Source organism: Daphnia pulex, chromosome 1, assembly GCF_021134715.1.
Source record: "Daphnia pulex isolate KAP4 chromosome 1, ASM2113471v1".
Lineage (NCBI taxonomy): Eukaryota > Metazoa > Arthropoda > Branchiopoda > Diplostraca > Daphniidae > Daphnia > Daphnia pulex.
This window is the reverse complement of record NC_060017.1, coordinates 2,254,009-2,267,021: the sequence shown is the minus strand read 5'-3', so window position 1 is coordinate 2,267,021 and position 13,013 is coordinate 2,254,009. Positions and strand designations below refer to the sequence as shown.

The window sequence follows — 13,013 nt, the reverse complement described above, 5'->3', positions numbered from 1 at the left end:
CGACATAAAATGGAAGCTATCTCATCATTCTCATGCCACAGGCACGCCACAGGCCCACAGAATTCGTAATCGTATACACCCCAATTTTTTTCCTTATTATAAACTTATATATAATTCATGTGTCTGTTTTTTTTAGTATGTTTACTCTCTGGCCCACCATTCCCCTTAAATGTCACCAAAAACAAAATTTACGGAAAAAGTCTGTCTGGTACTCTGGTTACTAAGGAGGTTACGCCTCTCTTAACAGATGTCTCTTCAATAGCGCCGGCTGCGGCGCCAAAACAGACCGAATTTCCATGAAAATTCTTGGTCATGAAGGACGCTTTTGAAAGCCAAAAGCCATTGAAAATTACATGAATAATTGTGTATTCGCTTTCTAATTGTCACATTGAAGTAAAAAGAAATGAACTGGAGTGGTGGATCCAAACACCGTTTCCGGCTAAATACTGAGATTCGTAAAACTGCCTTTCAACAACAGAGTCGCATAATTCTCGTTGACCTCGTGAAGCATGACGATCTTGAACAAACCGGTCAGATTTCCCCAATCAATGGACAGAAGTTTACAATGATTCCTCCTAAAGTAACAGCCAATTTAATGACACTAAAGATGGGAGTATTTATTAAATATGTATTTTGCAGGTAGAGGCAGTTTCAAATGATGATATCTCAATACGTCATTTTGGGATTGGAACTCCATTTCACAACATTCCTTGTGGATCTTCATCAGGTCTACATCAATACATTACTCGATTAAAAAATTTCAAATAATTGTGTTACTCTATATAGATACTGAAGGATCTGGCAATGATGACATATCAATAAGTACAAAATATAGTCCTGTTTCATTAGACCAGGAAAGTACAGCTGAGCATCACATAACAAGCACATCTGAAGAGGAACAAACAAAAGTTCCATTAAGTCACAAGGTTAATGAACTTTATGAGGATTCAAACCCTGGTGAGGTTCTTTTACTACAAGAAAGTTCACCGTCAGGATGTAGTTCATTTCTCAGCAACTCAAATGTTGAATGTCCTTCTCCACCTTATCTCAACCCAAATCCTTACTCTTCAACACCAAATTTGAGTTTTCTAACTCCCGTCATACATCGCGAGAACACTGTAAGACATTCAAGCAAAGATCGACGTTTTTGTCAACAAAATTGGGATAATTCCAACCTTCACAATTTACCGTACTTGACACCCCTTACCGACGAACCAGTCATAATACAAGAAAACTCAATTTTTAAGAATCGAACTCAAACAGATAATCGAGAAGCTCCTTCAACAAAAAATCGCTCAATGTTTGTTCCAGTAGACGTCACTCCTGCTCAACGAAAACAAGTTCATTTCTATACTTCTGACCAAGAAAGTAGTACAGCTGAGCATAGAGTAAAGAACTTTTCTGAAGAGAATCAAGCTAATGTCTCGACTCCAGCCAGAGAGCAGTATGACGATTCTAGCGTGTATGCACCACGCAATAAAGATACCCTTGTCACCTCCATTGCCGGTTGTTCAACTCCCAGACCTTATTATGTAAACCAACATTTTCACTACCCAACACCAACTTTGGGCTCTACTACTACAGCAACACACCAGGAGAACCTCGTCGGATTTTCAACAAAAGATCAACGCATCCCTGGAATGAAAGATTCTCCCCTTCAGTATTTGCCGTGCTCCACATCGATTAACGACACAAAAACGACAATACCTTCTCAAACAACTCCCATTGGATCGAACGTTGATAATCATAATAATTCTGCTCAAGTAAACTGGTCGATGTTTCCGCCGTTAGTCGTCACTCCTGCTCAACAACGGCGCGTGCAATTTGCGTCATCCTCATCCGTTCCCCTTCAGAAAATGAAAGTTATTGTAAATAACACAGTTGTTCCTATGAAAGAGACTTCTAACTTGAATACTTCTATTCCTGGCACATCATTTCCAAATGGGTCGTCAATGGACTTCTCAAAATACGTGTCGCCCCCTAAGCAAGAACACGCTGTTGTGATCACAGAGGGAATTGTATCAGAGCAACACGAATATTGCAAAGAAGAAGCTATTAGTCTAGTCCAATCATCTAGCAAAATGGTCACAACCTATCCTGTTCATTCCCTCATTCATCCCCAGGACGGAACTACAAACGCCAATGAAAATAGTAATAACCAAGCTAATCCAAAGTTTACTACTCGAAAAAGAAAACAAAGCGTTGCTTCTTGGAAAACTTCAGTTCGCAAGAAATTTAACGGTAGATGCACTCATCATTGTCGTTGTCGTACCGTTATTCGAAAAGTCAAAATCCGTGACGCTGAAACTCAAACTTCTTAATTACTTCACTTGAAAGGCAGCGCTGTTTGTGTTTGTTTTAACATAAGTTACTTCCCCACGGTTTCTTCATTATTTTAGTTACGGTTTACTTCTTGATGTTTCAGTATTGTCCATGGTTAAAACTCGAGGAGAGTGAGAAACAAAATGTTTTTCTTACAATACAAGCAAATAATCAAAACACATATGGCTACGTAATACGTAATTCAATGTTATACATGACGGTATCAGCGTTTTTTCGTCTTACTTTTCTTCATCAACGAATTTGCAGTTTTAAATTCAACACCTAAAATAAAGATGTTTAATTTTCGGTTAACATAATTTTTGAAATGTGTGCTTACCAATCGAATTACAAATCCCTCTGGTTTGTTGATCCGTGTCTTCAGCCGTGTTGCCGGACAAAAACAGTACAATGGGCGAATTCTGGCTAGTTTTATAAACGTTTCTCTGGTTTGTATCCAGGTAACAGCAGCATTCCAGTATTTGGAACAATGTCCTTAAAGAAAACCAGAAGGTTAATCATTATCAATAGCACTTAGGAGTTAAGAAAGATGGCTCGTGTGCTCACCAGTTGGCTTTATCTTTTCGTTTCGGATAAGTCAATAATGGGATGACTTGGTGTTCGTTTTGACGCTGTGCTCTAATAAAGCGATTGCCGGTACGAAAGCAGGTTTCTAGCCACCGAATGCATTCCCGAACAGAAGAGCTTTCCCTCTGTATAACAAGAGAAAAAAAAATCATTAAATGCTGTAAGATCAACAATCAAGTAAATGAAAATACTTTGAGTTGATCAATTTCCGAGATGACAATATCAGGTACTACTACAATCAGCTTTTGGCTTTTGATCACTTGTTTTATGAGGTGAGTAAAATCTGAAAGAGCAGAGACGTCCGGTACCAAATAGACATAAGATAAAGTGGAAAGATCGAAGTTTGTCTTTTTTTTTCTTTTGAATTGAGGTGAGAGTCTCCGTTCAAGCTCTTGTACTTCTGACTTCAACCACAAGTGTGCCATGTTTCTCATCATGAGATCTGCTTTCATTCCCAGTTCCTGGGATTCATCTTTAGTTGCTTCGGATGGACACATGTAAATTCCGTTTTCCAGTCGGAAACTTTTTTCGTTGCCTTGACTTGCCAACCAATTGCCAAATTGGAGAATTCTTTCGATCCGAATAGAATTTAAAATTGAAATGTTGGATGGTGCAGGAACAGACTCAAAATCGATTTGAGCATGGAATAAGCTCATAGAATCCAGTCCATACAGCTTCCAATCTTCTTCTAAAGGAACTTTTTGGTACTGATCAACATCTTCTTTCTGACAGCGTTTAAACACGTTGAGGATGGTAGCTAGTGTTGCCCACATTTTTCGAATGGATTGATTTGATACTTGAACAACCTGAACATTGGCTTGTAACCAATCAGTCAAGAGTTTAAAAATCGGCAAAAGAGATACAGCTTCTGACGGGATTTCAATGAGCGGTTCAAGTTTAGCTTCAGCTGAATGAAAACCAGAATCGGATAAAACTTCTTCTTCTTCTTCAGAATCCTGCTCAGAGTTACTTTCTAAAAATATCTCTTCCTCTGAAAATTCTTGATCAGACGATCCAGATCCAATTTTTCTTCTTCTCAGTTTAGCGCGCTTAGTTTCTTCTTCCTCCTCGTCACTCAGTTCATCTTCATCAGCTTCTTCTTTACTCCCAGAGACGGGCTCTTTCTCTTTATCTGCATTATTTCCATTACGTTGGTCAGCATTCCCAGAGCTTAGATGGAAAATGTCTTGAAACTTGCTCAGAACGTGAGCGAAAAGTGAACAACAGAAGGCGATTGCAGCTGTTGGATTATGGTTTGATGAAGCGGGAGTTACAGTACACATCACCACGCAGGCAGCCAAATCCAAGAGTTGGTTACAACTCTCATTTTCGCTGCTACAGAGTCGTTTTTGAATTTCGCTTAAGGCCGCCTGACACAGCTTTTAAAAACCAATTAATTAATGCACAAACATTGAAACCAGAATTTTTGTTCAACTTACTTGGCTTACTTCAAAAGTATTTTCTTCTTTGCCTACAAAGACTAACTTTGGAAGTAATTGTGAAAAAGCGGAAATCAGTTTGTCTTCGTTCATGGCAAGACGTACTAATAAAGCCTTAAGATTAGGTTCAGCCCCAGGGAATATTTTTAAGGCTTTCATGCTTTAAAGAAAAACAAGTATTAACATTATACATACAGAAGCAACATAATAGTGTGCTATTGTACCTTCTTATATAGTAAAATATAGATTCACATCCTCTGGAAGGATCATGACTAGTCAAAGTCCCAAGTTGATTGTAAGGGAGACCAATACTAGGATTGACAAGAACTGCCTAAATAAATAAAAAGTTGACAGACATGAAAAACACATGTGATAATTAGTTTGTCTACCTGATGATAAAAGCGCTCTGCTGTAATTACACTGTTAGAAATTTCCAAATCATTTCTATAGCGGGACAAATCTCCTAACCTTTGAACAAAATTTTGATTAGCTTCTACAATCAAAGTATACGACAAAATTTTTTAACATACCAAACCAAAATCTTTTGGACTGATTCCATTAACTCTTCTTTGGACTCTTTATGTGTTTCACAATCAAGGATTTTAACTTCCAAGAGTGGTAAAACATGAAGTGTAAGTTTTGTGGCTGGGTCCACATTTTTTAGCTTTTGGCAAACATCTTGCATAAGCTCAGTAAACTTTACAATCCCCGATTCAATGTGATATCCAATAAAAAGTTTTTCCATTGAAGTAAGGGGTGACTTCTAGAATTTTTTTTTTTTTTTTAAATCTGTAATTGGCATTAAAAATATTTTGCATAGTTATTACCTTTCCATTAATTTTGGTAGAAGTTATCACATCGTAATAGCACTTCTTCCAGAGAAGTTCTTCAGCTCTACGTCGGCATTGGATTGGATCAGCTCCCATTGATTTCACACAGAGATAAGAAAGTTGGCTTCGAAGCTCAATGATATCTGGAGTAAATAGATCTCTGCATGCTCTAGCTTTGGCAACAGCTGAATCTAACTGTTTCACCAATATTGAAGCTGAGCTGTAAAACCAAAATGATGTAAATTTTGGTTTGGGATTCAAGTATTAAAATAAAATTGATAAGAGGTTTACTAGATGAGTTTTTTAATAGTGTCATTATTGGTAGACGAAGCCATTCTCGCCTTTGAATTGAGGTTCTTGTCTGCCATGGTTTGGTCAGGTTTTGTTCTTGGTAGCGCCAGCCCTAGCTCGGAAAATGTTACAACCAAATAAGAAATAATGACTAAATATGCTATGAAACTCGATGATTTCCATGACGTCCTGGACTGGTCCTGGACCGCCTTTGAACAACAACTTCAATCAATTACAACTATTATGCCTAATTTAAATGAACAAATTTTCCTAAAAGTCCTCCATTAAAAGAAAAGAAATTCACTCTCTCCGTCTCTCGTCTGGTTCTGCTGCTGCTTAACCTGACATCTGGTGAGCATAAAAAACGCAGATAGAGATAGAAATTTTAGAAAATCACAAACAAGAGAAAGTTCCACTTATCACGGTACTTATGTAGAACCAGTTTTACCATGATCTAAATTCAAAAATTGCTAAATCTGATCTAATCCCACCCTTGACTCATTTTTAAAATAAAGTCCGGCCCCGCCGTAGAAAACGATTTAATGATTTTAGAGCAAAAAATTTAATTGGGATAATGCCATAATGGTAGGGTTTTATTGAATGGCAGAACATTGCATTTCTAAAAGCTGCAACATGGTCACACACTTTATAAATAAAAAAAAGCTCAAAAGTCGCCGTTGACAGTATCAAAATTTGTTTAAAATCAGAAATATTCATTAGTTCGTTTCAATTGAACAATGGGATTATAAAGGAACTACTCCGAGACCTACGCCTCCCTCGTGAGCGCACATTGAAGAACCGAAACTCCATTTGTCAATCTTCGGATCATAGACCTCTACCGTATTTAAGTTTCTGAAATGAAATAGAAAAAAAAATTACATTTATTTCATCAGCGGAACATAAGTAAAGAATATTTACGCAGTGCCATCGTATCCTCCAACCGCCCAAAGACGACCGGCATTAGCTGCCAACGCCACTCGGCTACGAGTAACACTCATGGGGGCAACATGGTTCCACTTCTCAGTTTTTGGATCAAAAACCTCAACTGATCGCAAAAATGTTGAACCATCATACCCGCCGCAAGCATAGAGCTTACCCTCCAATACAGCAACTCCTAGTCTGTGTTTCAAATTGACAAAAAAATATTGAAACGATAAAGGATTTAACATGAAAACCACATCGTGAAAACCTGCAACGTTTTGAAAGCATTGAGACTCCGGGAGTCCAACGACCAGTTTGGGGATTATACTTCTCGACTGAATCAAATATGCTTAATCCGTCATGTCCACCCAAAACATATATGTGATTGTCAAACGCCACTACTCCGGCCGCACTTCTATGTTTGTTCATGGCAGAAACACATTTCCAACAATCAGTTGAGGGGTCATAGGACTCGACTGTGTTGAGCGAAGTAACACCGTCGTATCCGCCACAAACCTGCGGACAAATTTGACAAGCGATTGGCAAATTGTTGTTGTACATTGATTTTTGAGGTTCATTATACATACGTAAAGGTAGTCATGGAGGGAAGCTGCTCCAGCAGCGCTTCGTTTGCAGTTCATGGAACCTATCCCACGCCAAATTCGCTTGGGTCCGTCTAAAACTTCGACTGTTTGAAGCCTGTCAACACCGTTGTAGCCACCAATAGCTAACAATCAGAACATATAATATGTACAGTTACAATTAATCTCAATTTATGTAACATTCAGCTTGGTTTTATACCGTATAAATTGTTACGGAGGATGGCGACTCCTACTCTACTCCGACGTATAGACATTGCTTCTGCTGGATTCCATCTGCCAGTAACAGGATCCATAACTTCGACTGTACTTAAAGAGTCGCCAGCTTTCGTCAATCCTCCTACAGCGTACAAAAGACCCGACTGGAAATTAAAAAAAACAAAACAAAACAAAACAAAACAATAAATAATATATAAAATAAATATATGTTAATATTGAAGAATTAAAACATTTGCTTGTCAGTTCTCACCACATCGGCAAAACAGCGAGGTCGACAACGATAGCTTTTGAACATCGAACGTCGTTCTGGAAGCAGGTGGAAATCTTTGGCTTCATCAACCAAATCTCGACAACGATGGCAGCTGCGAATTAATTCCTCCTTTGAAACGCGGTCCGTCAAAAAAGTTGGACTAAGGAGAGGCAATCGAACTTGGGCTAGTAGGTTGGGAAGATGTTTAGATCTTGATTCGGAGTCCTTCTTCACCCAACGTATTAAAGCTTCAAAAGCCCCCTCTTCAGTGACGCATAGAGAATCTCGGTTGAGAAGCTCCTGCATTTGACTGACATCTATACTAACAAATTCTTCCTCTTCTGCAACTTGAGTAAAATTCTTTTCAAGAAAACGGTCAGCTGCTTTTACTAGGTCTGTACAGCTTAGAGTCTCAGCAAATGATTGAATACTCAAAACATTTTTACAGTCTAGTCTCTGTTTGTAAAAGTCGGCACAGGCATCACGAACTTGATTCAATTGCAGATAAGCTGCTCCAATCATTAAATTGTTGACATTTCCAGGATGAATGGTGATTTTTCCACTGTAAGCAAATTGTATTAAAGATTCCATCGCGCTAGGGTCTATCCCTCGTACCTGAAATAAATAAAAGTTACTATAAACAATTTTTAGTAACTATAAATAAAGAAGAGTTAACTTAATTAAAAAAGAGTTCCCATTTCATTTCTTTTGATTTAGCTATTTGGAGCCTTTGAATGGAAAAACATAATTTTTTGCAAAAGTAATACATTGTCACAATGCTAAAGTCATAAACTCGTACCTCAACTTCCCTTTGTCTACTCTCTACCATATCAATTGTAAACATGGAATTAAAATAAGGAATGGTAGCACACAGCACTATACGATGGGCGCTGAATAGTTTGTCGTCCACTTTAATAGTGACGTCGCATAGCTTCCCTTGTTTTCGAATATCTTCGAAAACAGGGAAAGCACTGCTGGCCAGATCAGCTTGTTGAAACATCACACATCCACCACTCATTGTGCACGATTCAGCCATGACAAGTACAGTTTTTCGTTATAATAAATATAATTTAGAAATGAGTTAAGGTCACAGTATTTTTCCAAGAATGAAAATTATCAAATTGTTTTATAACATTTTTATCGCACACGAACACAAATGTCAACACAAAATCCTCATCACAAACTGCCGTCAGCGCCTTCTAGCGTCGAAAAATAAAACAATTTCAAATAAAAGAAAAAAAAACGAAAAATAATAATAAAAAAGATAAAAATACATACATAACTAAATGAGAAGCATGATCCTTCCGTTCGTTCTTGAACATTGGCCATGACTTCAGTCAAGGGGTTGATAACAGCAAGGCGATTTTCATCTTTAAAAACTTGAAAGCTTATGATGGATGGCGCTAGCTTATTTTTCACATACAAAGACAAGGACATCATAAAATTCTTTCGTCATCTAAGTGGATACATCAGTTTTTATTGTGTTTCCTGTATACACAGAAATGTCTGGTATTGGGCGTGTACCGCTGCGATAGTACACACTAGATCTCAAGCATAAAAGAACCTTAGGGTGATTATTCTCTATTTCGGCAAACACATATCGTTGTCTGAAAATGGAGTTGGTCCTTTTGTGTCGATATTTTATTGGAGCACTACATTCAAATACGCACTAGAGCAGCTAGCGCATTCCCATATTTCTAAACCCTACCCTAAAAATAAAAATATTCTTTAACTGATCTCTGGCTGCAAGGCTTCCGCGTTAGTGCATTATGAACTTGAGACAGAAAAGTACAATCCCACTTGGTTCTCCCATCGAAAATAAATTCGTAATCAAATGCGATTAATTTGACTGTCACGACGTCAGAGAAAGAATGGGGACAGTTATTACTAGAGCTATGAAAAGGAAACTAAAGCTTAATCTGAAACCAAAGAGAATGGGGCAAGTAGAGAAAAAATAATGGAAATTATCGAGTTTTATTATTATGACAACCAGCCCTGTAATTATTGCGGATTGACGACGTCGTTTCTATAATATCAAAAATTTCAAGTTTGGTAATGACTAGCCATGGACTAGCCGTAAGGTGCAGTTCTTGTTTGAGAGACGCCCTTAGGGATCAGTGAACACAGCTCGACGCAATTCTTGAGAACTACTGGGCAGCGTAGAAAACTGGAAAAGATTGTCCACTTATTCCTTCTATATATGAACCGATCCAATTATAATTTTGTTTTAAATTTTTTTTCAGGGTCAAAAGGACTTGATAGAAGAGTTCAGCAGGGCATCCTTGGCTGGGGCCCTTGCAAACCTCTAGTTAATGAATCTCATGATCGAGGTGGACCCACAGATGACTTTGCTCAGCCTTGAAGAAATTAATGTAACGGGGGCTATAAGGAGTCGTTATTCCCCGTCGTCAAGATTTCACGATTTCACGCCTCAACGAGGTAGAAACCGGGTCTATTGTTTTACGTATGCGATGCATGCGGTCATTGCTATAGCTGTCACTGTTCCCTTTTAATCTCTCCATGTATGCACGAGTCACCTTACATACTCTGCAGGCAGCAAATCTCCCTTGAATTTTCTTATAGGTTCGTGGCCCGGCTTCAAGACTCGTTTGGAAATTATGTATACTGTATACCCTATGCGATTACAATTTCATAGGAATCCAGGAGAAAACGAGGTCAACTATTCAGCACGACTAAGAAACATTGCACATTTAAACATCTTTCTTTCCTTTTCCAACTGTTTTTTTTTCCTTCCTTTCTCTGGTTGTTGAAATGATTGTTGGGATGAATTGCCAACTTAACTTCAGCAGCTGATTACTGGACAATAGATGTTGAAGAACCAGCCAAAGGGTAACACTCGTGAATCCTCTGGCAGAGAGCGGCACAGTGAAAAAGCGCCTAAAGAGATATGAACAAAGATATACCATCAGAGAGAGAGAGGTCGTTGATTGGCTATGCAAATAAACTGGAATATCTAAACACAAGGGTTTTCCCAAGCCCATTTTCTCTCTCTCGTCCATCGTCCCTATATTAGGTAATGTCATCAGTACACCAACCAGTAACGCGAGCTGATCATCCTCCGGGCCATTTACGAAACGAATATGCTCGGCTGTTTCCGCAATGCAAGAGTGACCTCATAACAATCGCAATTGTTCTACATTACATAAAGCTCACCTAGTCAAGTTACGTCAAATCGCTTGATTATAACTTTAAAGCAATCCATCAGAATATTAAATTTTATTACATATCACATTCAATGGAATTAAACCAGTTTATTTCAACTCATGTTGCTATCACTCTATTTCGGGAATAATCATTTTACACTATCAGTTTTGTTCTAGAAACATTATTTTTCTTAACCACTAATTATAGTTTGACACTGACAACTAATCTCGTCCGAGTAAAACTTCAACGGCACACCCAAATGTGGGGAACAATTATCAGGAGTACAACACATTTTTATTATTATTTTTTTTTTTTGCCAGGAATTGTGAAGGTCTCAAATTAACGTCTTGGAAAAGTGTCACCTTTTATTATATTATTAGACAGTCTTAAATTTGGAATTACCGCATATGTTCAATGTAGCATAAACCCGGATAAATTTCTTTCCTATAGATAACTCATTCAAGGCTACAGCATATAATAACAGAAATTTAAAATGCGACGACTCCACCCTGTTTACCATTCAACATGTGTAGTATATTTCTTTTTCTACAATATTGTAATTTTAAATGTATGCGATTTTGCGATAGAAGCAACCGGTCGGCAGAAGGACGAGAACGAAACGTGAAACCGAACACTGCCGAGTTACTTGACCGAAAACAGTTGACAAGGATTTCCAATGTTTTTTCAATATTCCTTGAGGGCATTACATTGACACTCGTGTTCTTAATGATCAATTAATCCCAAGTCTGCGTATTGCTATTGCTGCCAAGATTGGTCCGTTGCCTTGGTATTTCCGGAATTCCTATTACTGTCATCTTCGTCATTGACATTTGATTTTCGTTTCCATCAGTGTCCTTGATTGCGCAAGGAATTTCCACGTCATTTTTTTTTTTGCTTCCTTGTGACAATTTATTCAATTGCCTTTGATTTCAAATGTATTGGAGGCGGTGGCTCTTTTTTACGACTATTGTTTAGTCCTTTGGCGGTCAGTATTACCGTACAAGGCTGTTTTGTGGGTGTGGATGCTCGAAGCCTTCTACTAAAGGAATCGTAAAAAAAGGAGACACGAAAAATATAGTAACCGCATGTCTTGGCAATATAACAATGGCTAGCGATGATGGGGAATGTATAGTGTTATGTAGAAGGTAAGCAAATAAATAATAGATAAATTAGAGGCCGAAAGACTCTACAGAGCATTTCCTTCTACCGATTCGTCATTTTCATATTTAACTTGTTAACATCTCTTTCTGAAGCAAATGAGGAAGTGGCAAGTGATGACGCAAAACGAAAGAAAAAGCAGAAAGGTGAATTCTGAACCGGATACTAGATGTAAATGGGGAACACCTTTTCGACGAAAATATTTCAAACTGGTTCAAAGGATTTACAAAATTGCGTTGCGTTAGTGCTATTGCATCTGGTGCAGTGTCATATGACGCCGCCAGTTGAACTAGATTGAACCAGATGAACTGCTGAGAGAGCTGGTCTTTTTTTGTATTACAAAAAGAAGGTGAGGGGGAAGGTGAGTCCCCCTCCAACTCCCCGGAAACTTGTCTGTGCTGCAACCAACGGTTTATTCGGGGAACACCATCATCATCGTATCGTTCGAAAAATAAGAAACTGGTTCGAATGAATTCCAAATTGCGTCGTACAGCAGCAGCTCAGAATAATTCGATATGATGCCACACTCTCTGACGTCTTCAGCTAACGACTTGAACCAGGGTGAACCAGGATGGACGACAGATAAGATTAGACAAATGTTTTTTGTTTTGGACGTCACGCTCGTTGAAGCGATGAAATCGTTTGGCAATTTTCCTTTTTAAAACAAAGACGGGCAACAACAACAAAAAAAGGAAAGGGAAGGTAAACCAGATTGCCGTCAAGTATTACGTACGCATACTCAGTGTCCGGCTATTGATTGCAATCAGGTGACAATTAATGGGGGGGAAGTCAATCTTTAAAAGGACAAAGCCGATTGCTGAATGCCAATTTTTTTCTGAGACGTCACGAAGCGGAACTTGGTTGTTGTCCGGAACGAAGCGGAAATAACGCAGGCAGAACTTTTGCAACGTTTAGAGCTCCTCACGACTACTGCAAGGTCCTCTCCTTGACTCAGTATTATCTGCTTTTGAAAAAATGACACGTACAACATAAAAAAAAAAAAAAAAAAGCGGACAAAACGACCGATTCCCCTTGTTCCTTTTTCTATTAGAGGATGAATAATAGCGAGGTTGATTTTCTCATTATCTTCTTTCCAAAATGTTAAAAATGCAATTGCAGCAGGTGCAAATCAAACTCATTCTTATAGAGCAGCATAATGCAACTAATAATATAATAACGTGACCGAGGTGCAACCGAACGAGAGAGACTCGCTCAATCGAAACCGCCTTGTAGA

At 38.3% G+C, this 13,013-nt stretch overlaps 3 protein-coding genes across 3 annotated transcripts; 1 reads left to right on the top strand and 2 right to left on the bottom strand.

The window, feature by feature from the left end:
* Window positions 1-77: 77 nt before the first annotated feature.
* Window positions 78-2,503, top strand: LOC124193963 (uncharacterized protein PB18E9.04c-like). The gene is made up of 3 exons (XM_046587945.1): window positions 78-580; window positions 640-727; window positions 787-2,503. The coding sequence occupies exons 1-3, from the start codon at window positions 404-406 to the stop codon at window positions 2,319-2,321; spliced, it is 1,800 nt and encodes a 599-aa protein (XP_046443901.1). The 5' UTR covers window positions 78-403; the 3' UTR covers window positions 2,322-2,503.
* LOC124193956 (protein SMG5-like) lies at window positions 2,452-5,812 on the bottom strand. The gene is made up of 10 exons (XM_046587931.1): window positions 5,468-5,812; window positions 5,174-5,396; window positions 4,877-5,109; window positions 4,736-4,814; window positions 4,571-4,677; window positions 4,347-4,506; window positions 3,099-4,286; window positions 2,887-3,032; window positions 2,660-2,814; window positions 2,452-2,604 (listed from the first exon to the last, which is right to left on the bottom strand). The coding sequence occupies exons 1-10, from the start codon at window positions 5,542-5,544 to the stop codon at window positions 2,546-2,548; spliced, it is 2,427 nt and encodes an 808-aa protein (XP_046443887.1). The 5' UTR covers window positions 5,545-5,812; the 3' UTR covers window positions 2,452-2,545.
* Window positions 5,813-6,028: 216 nt separating this feature from the next.
* Window positions 6,029-10,728, bottom strand: LOC124193967 (kelch-like protein 18). The gene is made up of 7 exons (XM_046587958.1): window positions 8,256-10,728; window positions 7,457-8,071; window positions 7,190-7,349; window positions 6,976-7,115; window positions 6,657-6,904; window positions 6,386-6,586; window positions 6,029-6,319 (listed from the first exon to the last, which is right to left on the bottom strand). The coding sequence occupies exons 1-7, from the start codon at window positions 8,490-8,492 to the stop codon at window positions 6,211-6,213; spliced, it is 1,710 nt and encodes a 569-aa protein (XP_046443914.1). The 5' UTR covers window positions 8,493-10,728; the 3' UTR covers window positions 6,029-6,210.
* Window positions 10,729-13,013: the final 2,285 nt, after the last annotated feature.